The sequence below is a fragment of the Lichtheimia ornata genome (assembly GCF_029851405.1).
Source record: "Lichtheimia ornata isolate CBS 291.66 chromosome Unknown scaffold00002, whole genome shotgun sequence".
Taxonomy (NCBI): domain Eukaryota; kingdom Fungi; phylum Mucoromycota; class Mucoromycetes; order Mucorales; family Lichtheimiaceae; genus Lichtheimia; species Lichtheimia ornata.
In genome coordinates, this window is record NW_026695322.1 from 90,926 (window position 1) to 110,390 (window position 19,465).

Consider the following 19,465-nt stretch of genomic DNA (forward strand, 5'->3'; position numbering starts at 1 on the left):
ATCACAAGGAATTGCAACCAAATACACCATCCGAAGGCAATACAATAATCAACCTGCAGCGCCAAGGTATGCCACCATATGTACCATACTCTCATTGGATCCTGAAATTGGCATCATAAGAGATATCCACCTTCTCTCTGTAGGCAAGGAAATCAATAGCCGCACTTGGATGGAGGCCGTGCGCACAGCGGATGCATTTTCAAATTGGCCTTGCCATCGCATCTTGAGTCACACTGTTTCCGGGCCAAAATTCCCCAGGAGAGCACAGTACTATACAATGACATTCCTTGACGTGCAGCCTTGATAATAAGAGTATCGCCGAAAGAGGCTCTGCCACTGTATGGTGTTTGGTAAGTCCACTTGAATCCAACCAATCCCATCATAATGAACATCTTACCTTGTGGTATTTCTCAATAGCATTCCATTGATGCTTGTAAGTAACCTTGTATCCATCCGATCCAGTATGTGCTGCTGCTGTTTCACTGTAAGGTTCGTTAATTAACAGGTTTCGCTTTGTAGATCCAATACCATACAAACCATTGAGCCAACCATACAGCGTTCTTGCTTTGATATCAATGTCTTGTTGCTGCCAGAGGTACCATCATCCAACATGTTCAACCTACCATAAACGCAATGTGAGATAACAAGTAAAACCAACCCACACGCTTTTGTTGTCACCATACCCAAAAGAGGCAATGTAAAGACGTCTTGAGAACTCTCATTGTGGACAACTCGGTAAGGAATGCACACGACACCTCATTGGGTCTTGTATAGACGAGACAACACCAACCTACACGCGAACTTTAGTACCACAATGTTCGACTTGAACAATAAAAGGAATTGCAGCGATTGAACTTACATGTTGTATTGGAATGGAAGCTTGTGTCATGGGTAGATCGCACACGTGCTTGTTGTAACTGAATGTGTCGCCATTGACCACCTGTTCACCCATTGACGGTGTGCATTGTTGGCAATGCCAGAAGTTAGTGGTGTGGAGAGTGTAAATGGAGTTGGTCTTACCTTGCATCGTTGTGAAGCGGGAGTGGGAGAAGGTCGTTCTTTTCATTGTTCCTGATTTGTGCCCACCACGCCGCCCCGCTTGTTACAGTGTGTGCCTTAACGATATCCTTTACACTTGGGTCAATAACGACAATGCGAGGTTTTATTAGTCATCGAACAAGCTCCTCATGACTTACTGTGAGGGTAATTGGCGTCTATTATGTCTATGCTCATCAATTCGTTTATGCAGCTGGACCTCCTAAACTTGTACAACCAACACTAGGTGCGCGTTCACTCCCTTCGCTCGCCATATAAAAGAACGTGATCTTGCAGGCTTCCTTTTAGATGTCAAAGAGATACGGGACTTCATCAAATAGCCTCTTGCCAAGTGAATGGTAAACATGCTTGCCTGCGTATTGTGATCGTTATCGCCATTGCGATGAATATCGTGATCGTCGTCAGCCTTGTAGAAGTCGTCATCATCGTCCCTACAATAAAAGAAAGCGAATCTGCAGGAATCACACAACCAAATCACCATCCATGCCAGGGACCCATACGAATCGCTCTTATTCATCCTCTCCAACAAAGAAAGAAGGATCCCCCCTCGTCATAATCGTCAATGAGTAACCACCTACATACGCCACGAGAAGAGTGTCAAATGACTAAAAGGTACAGGCTGGGAGTCGAACCCAAGGAGAGATGATGCCCAAAGCTGCATTACCTGACCATGAACCTATTCCATAATATGATCATCCATTATTACATTATACGCCTTGTCCATTGCCATTGTCCACTGCACTTGTTGCCTCTGACATGTATAAAGACTGCTGGAAACCGAAAACTGTGGTGTAGTGTAGTCGAATCGAAACAAAAAGCCGAATGAGCCCACGTTTTGAAACCGATCTTGGCGTCTATACAAGAAGCGCGTCAATGGAACAAGTTCTTCGGCGACATTGGGGCTTTGAATGTACCTGTTGCACCAAGCATGGAGCGGCATAACAACGAACAAGAAGAGCGACGACATCACCTTGGATACAGCACTTGAACACTCCCTGCCTAGGAATCAGCACTATTCGAATACCTCACTACCAACAAGAGCATTACCTTGACGGGATTGGGTGTCGTGAATGGGGGTGAAAACGAGAAGGAGAGGGAGAAGCGTCTGCCTCAAGTGCGTGGAGTTGCTGGTGACCAAATTAAAATGCCCACTGGGTGTGAGGACTTTTTCATCATGTGGATCTGGTGTTGCGGGTTGATCGACAACTTCTCATGCACAAAGCCCATCATTTGGAACAAGCTGTGCAGGATTCAATCAAATGCCATTCTCCTGATATCCAACAAGTGATGATCTACCTTGAGACGAAAGATAACAATCATACCAGCACCAACAACAACATCTCTCCACTTGCTCCTTCGTCATCACAGCATCACATAAACAAAAGGTATAGAAGCGATTTAATTTCAAATACTATGATATAGTCCATAGAGGATAAAGTTATTATCTACAATAAGAATAGGGCCAGCCAATTGTGAATACAGTGAATGGAAGGAGGGGTATAATATTAAAGTAACAATGGTGATGGGAGTTTATCCAAGCTTTCTTGTAATTCTTTGCGAGTATCTTCCCATTGTTCATGTAATGTCCTTAGCTCCTTTGGGTCAAGATGTCGAGAAAGGATTTGGTAATGATGTACCCATGCATCCAAAGCCTCTTTAGCTGCCATCAAATCACCTTCATAGTAGACGGATCCCTGAGACTCAGTTGCGTAGAGCAGCTAATGCACACAACGTGAGCTGGTTATTCCCTTTATGTATGTGTGTTGGTGACTCACCTCTTCTTGCACTGTGTGATATAGATGATGAAATTGAAGAAGCATCTCTCTTTTACGACGTTCTTGCTGCTCTATCGAAGGCCGGCGACGTATCTTGTCGAACCAGCGACGAGGAGGTGTCAGCGTACTATTGGGTTTTTGAATGGTGGTGGTGGCGTTATGAAGCGAAGTGGCGTTGGGTGTTGGTGAATAGTGGCAGTGGCAAACACAACAATCGCGAGCGGTGTATGACATGAGTTGATAGTTATACGAGGAGAGAAAAGAAGAGTGAGCAAGCTGCCAGCTCTTCCCAAAATGCGGGTTGCCTTTTTAAAGAATCGATCTTCCGTGTCACAAAAAGTGCCTTGATGGCTAGCCCATTGTAATTGCCCATGTGAATCAATTCTACCACCACCAGCAGTAGCCCCTGAAGAAGCAACCCATCCATGACGATCTATAGGCACAGGTTGGGAAAAAGGAGTGGATGAAAATGAGAGTGAGTGATGGAAAGGAATCCAGGGGTGCAATGTGTGTGATACTGGGGCACCAGACTAAGCAATTAAAGGGATGACATGGCTTGTGCACGCATTGCATGATGTTCCTGAATTGGAAATCTGTAGGACGGGCATGACATTTGTTTCAGGAAATTGCTTGATTGCTGGCTGCTGCATTGTTGTCATCTTGGCTCTTCCCCTTTCCATTTTTCCCCTATCGCGGACCTGTGTTTGGGTTATCCGAAAATATTTCAATATTGACAGAATCCATCCTAGCGGTGTAAATGGTCTCGCCTATTACAACAACAAACTGGCTTGCTGGTACTGGTTCAACCTTATAGCTAGTGTGCACGCGCTTATAATGTAGGTCATCGGAATTATTTGGTGAGTCATGTACCTATAGCTTAAAATGCAATCAATCATACTACTATGCATGGCATACATCTAAATTATCTCCCTGAAGAAGCACCAGTGATACCAATCCATTAGATCAATGCGTGCGTTATTATTAGCGCATTGCTGATATGATGCTCGTTAGGCGAAATATTATATATAGAGGAAGGAGAAATAGAAATAGGTAATGTTTGAATCACATTCCTTAAAGATATCAATCCCATTGTCGTTGGATACAATCTACCTTAAGCCCCATTGGCAGAAACAATCATAATACATGATAGCGGATCTATGGTGAATGGTTGCTTTTTCTATTCTCAGATGCCACCCCCTTACCCCTTCTAATCCATGACTCCAATCACCTGCACATAAGAACAATGGGAATCAAAGAGGAAGTTGTCATTGTTTTTTCTTAAGCTGTTGAATGAATGAGCCTTGCTTGGCTACTACCACAAGACCTAACTAGCCACAAGATTCGAACTATGATACTCTTCCCTCATCCTGCGTCATGCCAATGCCTATAAATATGATCAAAGCTTGTAAGGCATTGTTAAAAATGGATGCTGCTTTATAGTTCAGCTGACGGGCTACCTACCCAAAATCACTTTATGCATGTAACCGATTCCCTGGTTCATCACCATTAGCAGAAGGTCTCTTTGGTTGGCGGCTATATGTATCCATGATAAGTAATGGCCTGGATTGCGAGCAATTAAATATGTGCGACAACAAAAATAAGGTTGAGAGATGCCAAATTATTGCTACGCAACGTTACAAGCATTTAACAAATCGTACCCAGTGGCACAAGCCATGTACTTTGATTTTGCTCAACCAGATGGCTAACTTGTCCAAGAAGCCAAAACATTTTCCCTCTTCTGGTTGTTTTCCTTTAGCACAAACCGCCAATCTCGAAATCGGGATGCAAGAAATTTTAGTTGCTTGGATTGGTATGGCGTACTTGGCTTGCAGATAACTCGTATATCTTTCAAACGTCTATCTTGGTGATGGCTCACCGAGCATACTGGCATTAGGCGATAACTCTTGCATTGCACATTACTACCCAAATTGCCGGAATACCATTGACTAAGGATTCAAGGATACCCACATGCACACATCCTTCGGCCTTGACACAGGGAACACAATCGGGAAGTTCATTGGTAAGACAAAGAGAACGGCCCGCACAGCCTTTGCCAGCACCCTTAAATGCTCAATAGGATGAAGCTGCTACAGCAAGATGTATGCATTGATTGGTGTAATAGATGCAGCAAAGTAAAGGATAAGATGTCATGCTCCCATTAGCAATTAACATGAAGAGTAAATACATACCTTGGTATTGGAGTTGAAGTTGTATCATGTACCTGTGTAACATTGTCATGGTGACCCACGCATGCATACAAGTGTACCAGTTTTACGATGAACGAAATGCTGGTATACGCACATAAAAAGTGCACACCATTGATATAACGGCACTGAGTTTCTTTTTCTCCCGGCGTTTCCCAACTTTGTTATCTCTTCTCTATATAAAAGCAAGCTGCAGCCATGATCCATGTTTTTCGATTTCTCAAGAAACGACCTTCCAAAAAGCGTACCACTAAAGAATCCCGCAACATGACTGCTTCAACCTGTGATGCACAGACCCCATCAACATCCGAGATAACGACCAAGGGATCAGAAGATAGCTCCATTCGCCATCGCACTGATAGTAACGGCCGCCGCTTTCGTGATGATGTCGCCTATGTTTTGCCTGTTGATGATACCGGTATATATTAAAGGTATATAAGTGATGGCCTTGTTGTCCTAATCCAATGACGTTATCAGAGATGGATCGTGTGCACCAACAACACTGGATGTTGAAAGTGTTATTTGACGGCAACTTTAAGGCACCCGTAGAATCTGCACTTGAAGAGGGCATGCAGGTTTTGGATTCTGGTTGTGGTAAATCGCTCACTGTTGAATCCTACCAGCTTTCCCCTCTAACTTATTCAATCCCATATTATAGGACCTGCCACTTGGACTCTCGAGTTGGCCAACACGTATCCGAAATCTACTTTCCATGGCACCGATATCTCTTCTAATTTCCCAAAAACCATCAAGCCCGCCAACTGCAACTTTTACGTCCACAACATAACCGAACGCTCTGAATTCCAAGGCAACTACTTTGGGTTCATTCATCAGCGCCTCCTTGTAGCTGGTCTTTTGGTTGATGATTGGGAAAAGGTTACACTGTAACAAGCAGGCGTTGAAAAGCCCCATTCCTTACATGTGTTACATTTACATAGGTGTTACAAGAACATTGGCGTACGCTTGCACCCGGTGGCTGGATCGAGTTGATGGAGGTTGGTGCTATAATATGGGCAAATTTTGTATGGGTTGCTTAAATGGATGCTTAGTTACCGGTTGCAAAGACCGTCAACATTGGTCCAAAGCTCGCAGCATTATTCAACATTTGTAAGAACGACAACTAAAGGTGGATGAAATAGAATCACTAATGCTTTTTTCTCATCATTGTAGTCGTTGAAATGTGTAAAGCAAAAGGGCTACATTGGCAGATCACCAACCATCTCGAAGGAATGCTTGAGCGTCTTGGATTCGTCAATATCAAGGTTCAAGAAGTAGAGCTACCGATCAATCACGAGAGCACCGTTAGCAAGCTTGCATGGTAAGCACCCATGAACGCTATTCATTTAAAGGCTTGCTGAGATTAACTATGCATTCGTTATAGGGAGGACATGTTGGATTTATACAAGGCCATCAAGCCGGTCATTGTTAAGAGCATGCCCGAGCTAGCAGATGATGAACGCTATCTTGAATACCTGGAGGCGTGTGGAGAAGAGTGCAACAAGAATAAGATGTTCGGTTACTTTTATCGCATTTGGGGTCAGAAACCACCCACGGCATAGAGAAAATAAAAAAATCCAAAACAAGCATACAACGATGCCCAGCACCGAATGTTGGTATATAGACCTATTAGAAAAGCATCTCAATCTTATTGCAGCATGCTTCACGATTCAACCATATCCACCCAGCTGCGAATCCTGGAAGTAACATAGTAGCAGTGGCTGCTGGTTACATTAAAAATCATGCAAACATTTGTGTCACAAACATATCAAAGTGGGCAACTTTATTAGATCGCTGAAGTTTATATTAGAAAACGTATAATAGGCGGTATATTAACATCTCGTGCCTTCCATAATGACAAATTCTATGCTCATTCATTGATGTCCAAAGGCTTTTGGCCGATACAGCGATACCATTGGAGGCTGGTCTTGGACTCACGGCATTCTTCTTTGCATTCAAGCAAGAAGCTTTTGAAAAAATCGGCGTCTCCCATCTCAGGATGGACCTGAGCGATCAAAGCTTGCATGGCGTAGAAAGCTTCATAAAAGTCCTCCCTGCGTTGGATATAAACAAAGGACCAATTACTATTGTGCTCTATACAAACGCCCAAAAGAAAGATACTCACCAGCAAATGTCACCAATCTCTCCACCATGGTTGATAGGTGTTGTTGCCATTCGCAAGCTAATGTTCACGGCTCCAGCTTTCTTGAGACGCTCCTCCAATTGAAAAGGGATCTCCATATTGAGCCCCTTATCACCTCCAACCTTTTCCACTAATATAGTGAACGACACATGTTAGGCAAAAGCAATGAGCGATTACATAATAAAAACATCGACTAACCTGCATGCATAAGCTTAGTAGCCTTGGGACCACCGTTTTCCAAAACCCTGAAGGTCACCTATAATAGAGATCCTTGAATTCCCAAAGCCATAGATGATATGGTCACCATTTGTCACCCTCATACCTCAACAAGTTCTATCCATCCACCAGGCTTGAGCATTTTCATGTGTTGTGCAATCACCTATATTTCATGCTTTGTTCAAAAACACGCGATACATGTTATGTACTATTGCAATGCTTACCTTGTCCCAGTTAGCTTCCAGTAAGCCTAAAACAAGCAAACGCTGATGGATGTAATCCAAATGGTTATCAGGGAATGGCTTTTCTTCTACGAGATTTTTGGTGTGGAAGTGGCAGTTGGAAGGTGGAGTCGTCAAACATCGTGGTGCAATGTCTACACCGTGGAATGTCGAATTTGGGTAGTCTTTTGCCATCTCGGCTGTCCAAGCGGCTGGTCCTAAATAGGGATGATACGGTTGTCAACAATCCGATCTTGACAGATAAGGAAGGCATAATGAAACGAAAGATACCACAGCCAGCATCAAGAACAAAGATTCCTTTTTCAAGCGCTTCACGCACGGGGGCATCATAGTTACCACCAAAGCCGGCTTTCAAGAGCAAATGTTGCTTCGATACCCGCTTCGATTCTATAATCCAGAATCCCAATAATGTGAGCTTATTCTAAAGTATATCATTGTCATCCCCCTTTTGAAATCGTACCTTCTTCATCGCTGGGAAGTACATAGGTAACAGATTTATTGTCGTAGTATTGGCGTCCGTTCTCGTAACGATAGCTTTGTTCAGAGCCGATGCTCATTTTGTTATTAATGTATGGGAAGAAAAGAATGGTAGAGAAGCCTTGTACCCTGTTGGGCTTTTTATAACAAGCTGACAGGCTCATTCTCCTTGTTGCGCTTTTCTATCTAGCGCCGATAAAAAAGTGTGGGATTGCTTTTCCACGTCAGCCACGTTTACATTATCAATGCGGTTCAGACAATGAATCTCGTTTATTGCATCAAGCTGCACATTTCCCCCTTTTAGTTGTATAGTCCATAGTGCGAGAAGACGTACCTACGGATGGTGGTCTTTGTTTCGTTACAGTGGTAAGCATAACTAAGCGATGTCCTTGTATAACGTATCACTTTGTGATATCGAATCACCCAAATTCAAAAGGAGGGATGTCGCGTGTTACAAGAAACATGCCATGCTCTTAGATTTCAAATGCGGAGAGCGATCTTGATTTACTTGATTGCCCTAAAAAGAAATGGGTTACTCGATACCCAGGTCTGTGAACTATATTCAACTCTAATTCACGAGCTCTATCACTCCACATGGTCCTCAAAATCGCCTCAATAGCCGTGTTCCCATGACGTTGACCCATCATATATACATACATCACTCTTTGAACAAGTCTATGCAAATCTTTTATAATCTGGATGCTATTTACATTAGGTCTCAAACTACAATTCCATTCTCCTGCCAGCAGTACGAGTGTATGATGAAAGTTGCCATTCTACGTCCGCGTCTGCCAAATCAACAGTTCCCAATCTGATTTCATACACTATTTCACCCATGTTGATTAGCGACATGAGCGAAGCTTCGTTGCTGATCTTAACTTACCCCGCATTTCAAAGCGTGGTCCAACCTCGGCCAATTCAACATTATTACCGGTCTTGACATAAACATGGTGCCTAAACGACCAACGCTCGTGAGCACAAACCCTCTTGTGCAACTTTTGGAGACATACCTGAAAGAAATGTAGTCGTTCTCATTTGCAAAAGTCATGACACGTTTGCTGTCTTCCTTTGGTACAGGGAATAGATATTTCAAGACGTTGGTTACCTAATTTCCACGATTAGCATTTGCTGTATGTCGCATAAGGATTCCTATCAAGCATCACTTACTCGTTGACCCAAACGGGAGCTAAAGTTGTGGAAGATGAGATGAGGGAATGCTTCCGATACTGTGCCTTGATCCTTGATATCGTGCCGAAGAACAACGTTGTGCAAAGAAAAATAGGTTGTTGGTCCGTAGGGGAAATGACATACGACCATACCATCTATAGCATGAACCACATTAATAATGGCTGTTCCGTTCCCTCTTCTTTTATAGTATGCTTACCAGGCTGACCACGATGTTCATGCAGGATCACCAAATCTGTCACCTCGTTTGCTCGACATGCTTCCACAATGTCCTTGATAACGTGACCACCACGATTGATACGTTGCGAATTAGGGAATACCAAACGCATTTCCTGGTATACACAATCAGCACCGTATCCAATGCTAAATGACATCCTCGCCCTCCAATTACCTTGGCAAACTGTTGTAGTCGACTGCTTGGGTCACGAGAAGTAGTGATCATAATCTTGGGATCGAAAACGCCTGCTCGAGCATACTCATCATCAACGTGGCTCGTAGGTGCTAATAGTATCCATGTCAGTGAGCTATCTCGTACAATGCAAGCATTCGCTTGTATGCCATACCAGCTTGTGCCTGATCGAATGGTAGGTCTTCTCGAAGCTCGTTGCTCATATTCCGTAATTCGGTCGGTATGGCCTTTCCCTCTATTGACAACTAGGTGTGAGCGTCCCATTTTGCCAGTGACAAGTGAGATCTACCTTCGATCGCCTGCTTGATTGCCTGCTTCTTTTCAAAGTTGGTCCTTTCATTGGCCTCCAACGATTTCTTGTAAAGGTATTCTCGACGCAAACGTGTGTTTCGACGGATCTAACGATTGAAGGCGATAGAAGCTGGTTAATAGGCGTGGCCATGCTACAATGTTCGATCAAGTACCATTTTGGATAAGTGTAAAGAGTAGGTGTGATGTTCAAAAGCCACCCCCGAAGTCAGCTTAAAAATGCCTTCAATCTCCCTCCGCTTCTTTATGCAGCCCTTCCTCAATGAGACCCCTCATTCGTGATGACCAAGTGTACACACGATGCTATTGTGAAGAAAACATATACATGATGTGCAAGTCTATTGGAGAAAAGTCTGGGGCTTTACTTGATCGCTTCACTGTTGTCTTTATTAGCAACCCTGGCAAAAAGGTAAATACTGCGTTTATCAATGCGCTTTCATACCAGCAGCTCAACATTCTCGAATAGATTCCCATATGGATGCAAAAATCGTCTCAAGACGGCTATCCTGTTGTTTGGGTAAGCTAATGATAGGATGAACAATGAGGTCAATTAGGGTGATAACAATGAGCTCTTTAAAGGATTACCACGTTATCTTATATCACAATGAAGACAATGACAGGTATGATCAGGAGACAAAGTTGGACCAGCACACATGGACATTGATCAATTGGACTTGTTGATATGATTAGAGCGTACATCTATGACTTGGATACTGCATTACCCTTCCCATGTCCCGCCCACGAATATGTCATCAAAGCATTCAAGCCCGAATTGCAACTCAAGGAAGAATACCAAAGGTGCACAACATGATGATCATCGTTTTTTTGTTATCCACATGGTACTCACACAAAGCATCAAGGTGCTTCCGGCTAATACCAGCGAGAGACTATTTGCGTGAATTTGCCTCTGATCGAAGCCATATGGTAAGAAATTGGGCCTTTGGGATTCTCATACTTGATCTTTTCTAACCCATACAAGCTTGTTGACGGCGTATATGCGTCTCCACCACCAGAATATCCACCAATTGAAACAAAAGGTCAGTGAGCAATAATACAATGACAACATTTTGGAAAGACGTTAAACAAAGAGATCCATGGTTGCTAGACTCCAAAATGAACCTGTATGACTATATCAACATGACCAACAACAGCTCCAACCACAAAGATCTCAAGTACGGCATTGTAATCAATGAAGCAGAGTTTTTCCGTATGGCACTCAACACACAATAAATCTCAGCAATCGACATTCATGGCATTTTTAAGACGTTGATGACTAGCAGATACATGGCCTTGCAATGCCCGTTAGCAGATCTCGCGTTGGCTATTGAGACGACAACAGCTGGGGACTTAAATAAATTATATAGTGGATGATCAAGTGGAATAAAATCTCCATGAGGGCACAAGATCCATCGAAAAAGTAAAGATCGGGAACGACCAAATCACGTGATCACATCAATGAGAAAAACAAAATGTCGTAGGTCATGTGACCACGTGACCTAGCTTTTGCTCGTTCCTTCTAGAACCCTTTTCCTTTTGATGCTGGCAATTGCTAGAAGCCCTTTACTAGCATCTTCCACATCATTCATAGAATCCATACATTGAACATATATATATCGTGAACATCCTTAGCAATAAAAGATCATCACTTATCATAGCAACACCAAAAGTTATATCATTGGCCACTGATCTATAACCTAGCCATACGATAACGACAATTGTAGCTGATGACTTTTAATCATCCATCGCCTTTGAACAATCGAGCTTTTCAAGAATATCGTGAACCAATCCCGGAACCTATTGAATTATCTGACGACGAATCTCAAGTTACAAATCGACAACCGTTTATTATGGAAGGCATTGAACAAGAACAAGAATCGACAAGGATAAAGTGACAAGGACAAGGACAAGGACAAGATATGAATACGGCTATTTTGACTGCATTGACCCAACTGCTCAAGAACCAGGAGAACCAAAGAGGCCCAATGTTTAGATCCAAGCTACGAGAACCGGACACTTACCATGGAACAAGAACTCCACATGCTGCTGAAAGCCTGTTACGATCTGTACAACGTTATGCTGATGTGACTGGAATGATGAAGCTGACCGAGTCCAATATGCCATCAATCTTTTTCGAGGAGATGCTGACACATGGTGGCGTACAAGAGAAATTGTTGGACATGATGCAAGGCACTGGATTGATTTCTTGCAAGCTGGTACTAGACGAATTTCGACTCGCAATGCCAAACAGACTGCACGTGATCGATTGGCTGTACTTGACACAAACTGGCACCGTTGAAGAATATGTGAACGACTTCCGCAACCTTTGCCTGAAATTCCAACAATTGATCGATGATGAAGCTGACCGTTTTGTACGAGGATTAGCTGAAAACGTTCAAGTCTATGTACGCACCCAATTCCCGACCACAACTGCACAAGCTGAAAGAATCGCATTCGCCTACGAAGGAGCCATGTCGTTACACCAAAACGCTCGACAAGATGACAAGACTTGAACCTCCACGACAACCATTCCCGGATGTTGAATACATGGATTTGGATGCTGTACAAACAAGATATCGACGTAATGATTGGGCGCATACCAAGAACCTTCAGTCGTCGTGACAACCGTACGAATCAAGAACCACTTTCGTTGCTACAATTGTGGAGGCCTTGGTCATCTACAACGTTCTTGCCCATCCAACTTACCTGGTAGAATGGCGTTATCGACCTGCTTCTCAACGACCTGGCAACAAGCATTTAAAAGACGAGGCGCGACGTATGTAAAGGAGTCATCGTCGCGCACAAACATCAATCAGCAAAAACTCCTTGAATGCAACCACCACCACTACTCAGCAAGTACCTGAAGGCCGGCTCATTGATCTCACCGAGGAACCCGATTTTGGAAATGTCAACCCGACACCTGAGCTAGATTTGGATGTCAATCATTTGAAGGAACTCAACGCAATAAAGGAATCCGATTTGGTTCTTTAGTCCAAATGGTCTGCAATGAACACTGTTACTGTTTTGCCTTGATACTGGTGCTAGTACATCTTACATTTCACCACGTATTTGCAAGCATGACGCATCACTTCTGGTCCGCTACCTATAGTTGAAACAGCTGGTGGACATACGGCGGCGATCAAGTCACTCGTATCTTTTGATCTTTCAATGGCTGACGGCTACACCCATCCATGGAAGGCGTATGTGTTTGATACCAAATTTGACATCATCCTTGGCAGATTGGTTCAAGCGATGTACAACCGATACCAGATTGGCGACACGACACCTGGCAGATCAAACAAGGCAACCACACCCATATCTTGACTCCAAGTCGCAAACGGCAGATTCCTGATTTGGCTTATCTTCTCAGTCATCGCGAGATGCAACGATTGTCACGCACCAAGGCTATCAGCGAGATGTATTTGTTCTATACGGCTGACAAGATCGACAAATACGATGGCACCTTTGATACTTTGGTTCATGAATACGCTGATGTCTTCCGAAACGAACTACCAGGCTTACCTCCAGATCGTGATATTGAGCATGTGATTGATACTGGTGATGCTCAACCCATCAATCGGCATCCTTTCAAGATGAGTCCTCTCGAGCTGGATGAATTGCGGCGTCAATTGGCTGAACTCCAAACCTTGGGATTGATTGAACCAAGTAACTCTCCATGGGGTGCACCAGTTCTGTTTGTCCGCAAGAAAGATGGTTCAATGAGACTCTGTATCGATTATCGCGCTCTCAATGCAGTGACACGTCGCAATGCCCATCCCTTACCACGAATTGATGAATGTCTCGAACGTCTTGGTGGTGCACGATTCTTCTCCAGCATCGACCTCAAGAGTGGTTACCATCAAGTACGAATCCGACCTGAAGATGTTCCAAAAACGGCCTTCAACACAAGATACGGTGCATGGCAATGGAAAGTGCTCCCTTTTGGATTGACGAATGCTCCACCTACTTTCCAAAAGATGATGAATTCAATCCTTGGTGATTTCCTCGACAAGTTTGCCCTGGTTTACCTTGACGACATCCTTATCTTCAGCCGTACCAAAGAAGACCATCTCAAGCATGTTCGAATGGTGTTGGATCGTTTGCGAGCCCATAAGCTATACGCCAATATCCGGAGAAGTGCGAGTTCAACAAGACTGAATTGGAGTTTGTCGGCTTCCAAGTGAGGCTCATGTGTATCCCGCCATCCAAGTCCAAGGTCAAGGCGATCTAAGAGCGGGCCCATTCCCGTCAATGTTCAAGAGGTGCGGCAGTTTATCGGTTTGGCGTCTCATTATAGGCGATCTATTCGTGGCTTCTCAACGATTGCTGCACCACTCACGGACTTGACAAAGGGAAGTGGGAGCAAGACGCGTTTGATTGAATGGACACCTGAGTGTCAATCGGCATTCGAAGAGATTCAGTCACGCATGATTCGGGCACCCACCTTGGTACCACCCAATGCAGCAAGGCCTCTTTGTGATCGAAACGGATGCATCCGATTTTGGTGTTGGCGCTGTTCTTTTTGCAAGAAGGTGACGATGGTGAATTGCATCCTTTGGCTTTAACCGCCATAGCTTGTCATGGAGCGCAATTATTCCGCACGCTAAAAGCGATATTGCCGCACTGCACAGCCATGTCTTTGAGTACGTCATTGAATACCGCTCTGGCGGCGGCGATGGATCATCATCCAGTCAAGTATTTCAGGTCTCCTTTATCAAGCCCACACCTCGTTTGACTCGATGGATTGCTGAAATGGAGCTGTATGATCCCGATATCCAATACAAGCCTGGCAAAATCGCGCTTTTGATATCCTTTCTCGACGTGATGGTGCTCATTGTCTTACCAATGAATCGGATATGGAGCCTGAGTATCTTTATGCAACACGCGCAATTCAAGAATCCGATTGGCCAAAGTTCTACTTGCGTCCCGAAGAAAAGTGGCCATCATCTTATGCTGATTTGTTACGCAAGCATCGTGAACAATTTGTGGTGCGTAATGATATGGTTTTTCGCAAGGTCAAGGTGAACAACACTCTTCAAGAAGTCCGCTTTGCAATGTTCTCTCGGCGTGCTGACATTGTACAAGAAATCCACAAGGCTTTTGGACACCCTGGAATGACCACTATGCAGGATTTGGTGCGTAAACGTTGGTGGTGGCCCAACATGAAACAAGACATTCAAGAATGGATTGCCCAATGTTCACAATGTCAATTGGCTGCTGGTGCTGACCGCAATAATCATCATGCACCTATTACATTGACCGAAATCGCCTGCTTTTTCTCGTTGGCATTTGGACTTTATTGGAGAATTACCTACTACCACAAGTGGTAATCGTTGGATACTCGTTGCTGTTGACTACACGACAAATTGGCCTATTGCTCGTGCTGTTCTGATGCAACCGGTGAAGCCATTCGCAAGTTCATTCTGAGAAATTGTTATGCGTTTTGGCTGTCCTGATGAAATCGTAACCGATCGTGGCGCTAATTTTATGGGCAAGTTCTTGGATTACTACCTTGGTCGACTTAAAGCCAAACACAACTTGACTTCGGCTTTCCATCCTCGTTCAAATGGCAAGGTTGAACGTACCAATGGGATACTCAAATCCATGTTACGCAAGTATGTGCATGGTGAAATACATCGCTGGGATGATTTTCTTGACACCGCTTTGTTTGCATGCCGCATTCGCAAACATCGAACGACACAAATGAGTCCATTTTTCATGGTGTATGGTCAAGACCCCAAGTTACCTGGTGATCCATTGCGTCCTCTTATTACTGCTGATGAACCACAAGATGATCCCCAAGCACATGTTTCAAGTCGACTCCCCACACTTCGTTCCTTACGTGATGCTCGTGCTCAAGCTATTACAAAGGATGCAAAAGGATCGTGAAAAAGACAAGGCTCAATGGGATTTGCTCACCAAGAAGCAAGTTTATTCGGTTTGGCGACTTTGTCTTGTCGACGAAAACAAGTTTGGCTTAGGAATACAATTGGCGTGGTCCTTACAAGATTGATCGAACGTAATAACCAACTACGAGATATCTGCAAGTTACACAGCATGAATGGTGAAGCATACAAGTCTTGGGTGCACACTGATCGTTTACGTCCCATTCATATCAACAAGGCCGATGGTAATCCTGACACATGGTACGATCCCACTGCTACAAGAGCACGTTGGCGCCAACTTACCGATGCTGCCAATACTATTGCTTCCGTGTTGGTCGGGCGACCAAGATTTTCGGGAGGGTATTGTCGTAGGTCATGTGACCACGTGACCTAGCTTTGCTCGTTCCTTCTAGAACCCTTTGTCCTTTTGATGCTGGCAATTGCTAGAAGCCCTTTACTAGCATCTTCCACATCATTCATAGAATCCATACATTGAACATATATATATCATTAACATCACTTAGCAATAAAAGATCATCACTTATCATAGCAACACCAAAAGTTATATCATTGGCCACTGATCTAATCAGCCATACGATAACGACAAAAAAGATTAAACCTGAAGTTACAGGTTTGAGAAGCCCAACGGGGGACTCGAACCCCCAGCCTTGAGATTAAGAGTCTCACGCTCTAACCAATTGAGCTAGCTAGGCTCCTTGGACGTATTTTGTTCTTATTTTTTTGCTCGCGCGGACATATATAAACGTAAAAATTTCCTAATGCGGAAGTTAATTGAAGTGCTTCATGTTTGGTCTCTATATGTAGCGGACGACTTATGGAGGCTGTTGGAACAAGTTTAGGGGTGTTTGGGGAGGTGTGGGAATGGCAATTTAGAGTCAAAGATGACTAGGATGGACCATTGGCCAAAAAATTGCCATCACTAAGTCCGACATCCTCCCATGAGAACGCATGCTGGTGTAGTTATGCAATAACGTGGAGCATCAATGTCATTGGTGAAATGCATATAACATAGACATACCAAAAAAGATGGATGATGTACCGGTTAGGTGGGAAATCAAACACGCATATGCATCACACGATTTCCCCTATATTCCCCCTCATGATAAAAGTGATAACTATAATAGGTTGCTGAAGTTAACCAAAGTGACCCAGCAATCAGTATGATATCCAAGGATAGAAAAGTGTGACACGGGGCAATGTTTTGGAGATGCAGTGGAATACACGGACGCAATGCAGGATTTGGTGAATCCCGATGATACATTAATGCATCTGAAATTTCATACATGTATGAGGAGGATGCTGCTAGATTTCAATGGCGCAATGTGTTAAGGGGTTGCTATTCCAAAGATCTATTATAAATCTTGGCATGATATCGAGTGATGAAATGATTGGGTGTGATGATATAGATGGTACAGTAACTGGCATCCCAAAAGGAAACGGTAACGTTGCACACATTCGGCAGGTCCAAGGAGGCAGGCAATAGCCATGTTTACATGGAACTCACATGGGGCCATGGAAAGATCATTGTTGATGACAAACAGCATGGGCCCCGCATCACTTGATCTTTGCTTAGGTTAAACACTAATTGACACCGCACTTGCTGATGATGGAGAAACACGTTGACAGATTAACCCAATGTTGTACGATGATACGTTACGCATTGCAGCACGATCTTCGAGAATCATCACACCACACCATCTTACGTACCAGCGACTTGGCATCTACAAGCAACGCTCTTATGATTAATGTTGGATGTTTCATACAAATAAAGAGTGTGAGTGCTTTTACCAACGGTTGCAATAATGATATCATCGTATGCTTTGCTGCATTAGGCATATGAAGAAGAGCTCGAACGTTTCGATTCTCAAGAACATTTGATGCAAATGGTATGACAACGGCTTGTACTATAATAAATCACCGCGCATCCAACCATACGTTTTTCAGGTCCTATAAACCATCCATCAGCAAAAGAACGGGTGGGAGAGGTTACAAGCATTAAGCCATGCAGTAGTGACTTCTTGATGCGTACCCCTTATATCCCGGATCATTTACCATCTACTTGTCCTACAGGTAAAATGGATTTGTATCCATTTTTACTCGTGGCAGTATAGATGACATCCCACACACTGGCATTCACACGATGATTTAAAAGCCAAACAATCCCCCCTTTGTAGCATCTATTTCCCTTTTTTTCTTGCTTCTGAGTTATGAGCGTACAATGAGCAGCTTTTGGCGCCTCCGAACTCTTTTTAAAAAGCGAAGCAAAAATATAACGACTTCTTGTTCGACGACGGCTACAAGCACTTCTTCCTCAATGTCTTCTGATACCTCGCTTACCCCAACCTCTTCTACTTCAATGCAAGGATTGGCTACGCTAAAATATCGACGATACCATAACCGTGACGACGTCGCTTATCTTTTGCCTGATGATAACGAAGGTACATTGTTGCTCTTTGTAATCTTACATGTCAAAGTGATTAACGAGGGTTTTCAGAGGATGATAGATTGCATCAGCAGCATTGGATTATGAAGCTAGCTTGGGGTAACAACTTTGACTCGCCGGTCCATGATGCTCTCGAACAAGGTATTGTGGTCTTGGATTCCGGTTGTGGACCAGGCACCTTTACATGCGAATTGGGCAAGGAATACCCCAAGTCCAAATTCCATGGCACCGATATTTCCTCCCGTTTTCCTGAAGCAATCAAACCACCTAATTGCGAATACCATGTTCACAACATTATCCATGATCCAATCTTCCCTGATAATCATTTTGGGTTCATTCATCAGCGATTGCTTGTGCTTGGTTTATTGTCATCCGATTGGGAAAAGGTATATTTATACAACGTTACTACACTCTAAGCCAGCACCTTCAACTATTCCATGTATCGTAGGTTGTGGCAACATTCATGCGACAATTGAAGCCCGGTGGTTGGGTTGAGTTGAGTGAGGTACGCAAGGTGTATTTCATATTGGATGAATCGTGATGTTCATTGTAGATCTTGATAGGCTGTGCTGTCAACATGCGAAAATGGAGGTCCTCGTATCAAGCTTTTGTTGCATGCCAGTAAGTAATTGCAATGTCAATTAAGATGAGATGATAAGCTAAATGATTACCTACCTAGTATCCGAATACGGTGGGAAAAAGAAGGGACTTGATCCTGACGTAGCCTTGAGACTTGATTCGCTTTTGAAGGATGCAGGCGCTGTCAACATTGCCACACGTAGGATCCTTGCTCCGCTCAACCATGGTGGACAACTTGGATCACTTTTCTGGTACTACGATATCTCCATGGAAACGATGAATTCCAGTAGTGACACCAATCATCTATAGGGACGACTTTAAAGTTGGATTTGATGCACTGAAGCCTGTCATTATCAAAATACGACCTGATCTCGATGGTCCTGGCTTGTATGAAAAGTTCTTGGAAGAGTGTGCTGAAGAATGCAAAGAAAACAAGACCAGCATGTACTTGGTGAGGTGCTACGGCCAAAAACCATCCTCAGCGAGTGATTAAGTTATAGATTCACATCATCCCTTCCTACCTATTA

General features: G+C 43.7%; 11 protein-coding genes and 1 non-coding gene across 12 annotated transcripts; 8 read left to right on the forward strand and 4 right to left on the reverse strand.

The window, feature by feature from the left end:
• Positions 1-2,561: 2,561 nt before the first annotated feature.
• On the reverse strand, positions 2,562-3,065 carry O0I10_000517 (uncharacterized protein; the record flags this gene model as incomplete). Its single annotated transcript, XM_058480627.1, has 2 exons — positions 2,562-2,774; positions 2,832-3,065. The coding sequence occupies 2 exons, from the start codon at positions 3,063-3,065 to the stop codon at positions 2,562-2,564; spliced, it is 447 nt and encodes a 148-aa protein (XP_058348191.1).
• A 2,168-nt stretch (positions 3,066-5,233) lies between these two features.
• O0I10_000518 (uncharacterized protein) lies at positions 5,234-6,594 on the forward strand (the record flags this gene model as incomplete). The annotated part of the gene is made up of 7 exons (XM_058480628.1): positions 5,234-5,453; positions 5,513-5,629; positions 5,694-5,911; positions 5,974-6,030; positions 6,085-6,142; positions 6,206-6,353; positions 6,417-6,594. The coding sequence occupies 7 exons, from the start codon at positions 5,234-5,236 to the stop codon at positions 6,592-6,594; spliced, it is 996 nt and encodes a 331-aa protein (XP_058348192.1).
• A 308-nt stretch (positions 6,595-6,902) lies between these two features.
• O0I10_000519 (uncharacterized protein) lies at positions 6,903-8,190 on the reverse strand (the record flags this gene model as incomplete). Its single annotated transcript, XM_058480629.1, has 7 exons — positions 6,903-7,086; positions 7,158-7,305; positions 7,374-7,431; positions 7,498-7,554; positions 7,616-7,830; positions 7,904-8,020; positions 8,094-8,190. The coding sequence occupies 7 exons, from the start codon at positions 8,188-8,190 to the stop codon at positions 6,903-6,905; spliced, it is 876 nt and encodes a 291-aa protein (XP_058348193.1).
• Positions 8,191-8,833: 643 nt separating this feature from the next.
• On the reverse strand, positions 8,834-10,171 carry O0I10_000520 (uncharacterized protein; the record flags this gene model as incomplete). The annotated part of the gene is made up of 9 exons (XM_058480630.1): positions 8,834-8,934; positions 8,994-9,064; positions 9,121-9,215; positions 9,278-9,432; positions 9,495-9,627; positions 9,687-9,796; positions 9,859-9,939; positions 9,994-10,102; positions 10,169-10,171. 9 exons carry the CDS (start codon positions 10,169-10,171, stop codon positions 8,834-8,836), a joined length of 858 nt encoding a protein of 285 aa, XP_058348194.1.
• Positions 10,172-10,338: 167 nt separating this feature from the next.
• O0I10_000521 (uncharacterized protein) lies at positions 10,339-11,243 on the forward strand (the record flags this gene model as incomplete). Its single annotated transcript, XM_058480631.1, has 7 exons — positions 10,339-10,422; positions 10,480-10,530; positions 10,593-10,633; positions 10,704-10,811; positions 10,874-10,937; positions 10,993-11,050; positions 11,119-11,243. 7 exons carry the CDS (start codon positions 10,339-10,341, stop codon positions 11,241-11,243), a joined length of 531 nt encoding a protein of 176 aa, XP_058348195.1.
• A 494-nt stretch (positions 11,244-11,737) lies between these two features.
• O0I10_000522 (uncharacterized protein) lies at positions 11,738-12,523 on the forward strand (the record flags this gene model as incomplete). The annotated part of the gene is made up of 2 exons (XM_058480632.1): positions 11,738-11,901; positions 12,004-12,523. The coding sequence occupies 2 exons, from the start codon at positions 11,738-11,740 to the stop codon at positions 12,521-12,523; spliced, it is 684 nt and encodes a 227-aa protein (XP_058348196.1).
• A 71-nt stretch (positions 12,524-12,594) lies between these two features.
• On the forward strand, positions 12,595-13,961 carry O0I10_000523 (uncharacterized protein; the record flags this gene model as incomplete). The annotated part of the gene is made up of 4 exons (XM_058480633.1): positions 12,595-12,719; positions 12,797-12,992; positions 13,250-13,873; positions 13,944-13,961. 4 exons carry the CDS (start codon positions 12,595-12,597, stop codon positions 13,959-13,961), a joined length of 963 nt encoding a protein of 320 aa, XP_058348197.1.
• Positions 13,962-13,987: 26 nt separating this feature from the next.
• On the forward strand, positions 13,988-14,194 carry O0I10_000524 (uncharacterized protein; the record flags this gene model as incomplete). The annotated part of the gene is made up of 1 exon (XM_058480634.1): positions 13,988-14,194. One exon carries the CDS (start codon positions 13,988-13,990, stop codon positions 14,192-14,194), a length of 207 nt encoding a protein of 68 aa, XP_058348198.1.
• Positions 14,195-14,468: 274 nt separating this feature from the next.
• Positions 14,469-15,340, forward strand: O0I10_000525 (uncharacterized protein; the record flags this gene model as incomplete). The annotated part of the gene is made up of 3 exons (XM_058480635.1): positions 14,469-14,542; positions 14,621-14,739; positions 14,796-15,340. The coding sequence occupies 3 exons, from the start codon at positions 14,469-14,471 to the stop codon at positions 15,338-15,340; spliced, it is 738 nt and encodes a 245-aa protein (XP_058348199.1).
• Positions 15,341-15,446: 106 nt separating this feature from the next.
• O0I10_000526 (uncharacterized protein) lies at positions 15,447-16,289 on the forward strand (the record flags this gene model as incomplete). Its single annotated transcript, XM_058480636.1, has 3 exons — positions 15,447-15,818; positions 15,892-15,980; positions 16,019-16,289. 3 exons carry the CDS (start codon positions 15,447-15,449, stop codon positions 16,287-16,289), a joined length of 732 nt encoding a protein of 243 aa, XP_058348200.1.
• A 245-nt stretch (positions 16,290-16,534) lies between these two features.
• Positions 16,535-16,608, reverse strand: O0I10_000527. The gene has a single exon. It is a non-coding gene; the product is annotated as a tRNA-Lys (tRNA).
• Positions 16,609-18,230: 1,622 nt separating this feature from the next.
• Positions 18,231-19,431, forward strand: O0I10_000528 (uncharacterized protein; the record flags this gene model as incomplete). The annotated part of the gene is made up of 6 exons (XM_058480637.1): positions 18,231-18,354; positions 18,411-18,745; positions 18,808-18,864; positions 18,923-18,980; positions 19,039-19,189; positions 19,248-19,431. The coding sequence occupies 6 exons, from the start codon at positions 18,231-18,233 to the stop codon at positions 19,429-19,431; spliced, it is 909 nt and encodes a 302-aa protein (XP_058348201.1).
• Positions 19,432-19,465: the final 34 nt, after the last annotated feature.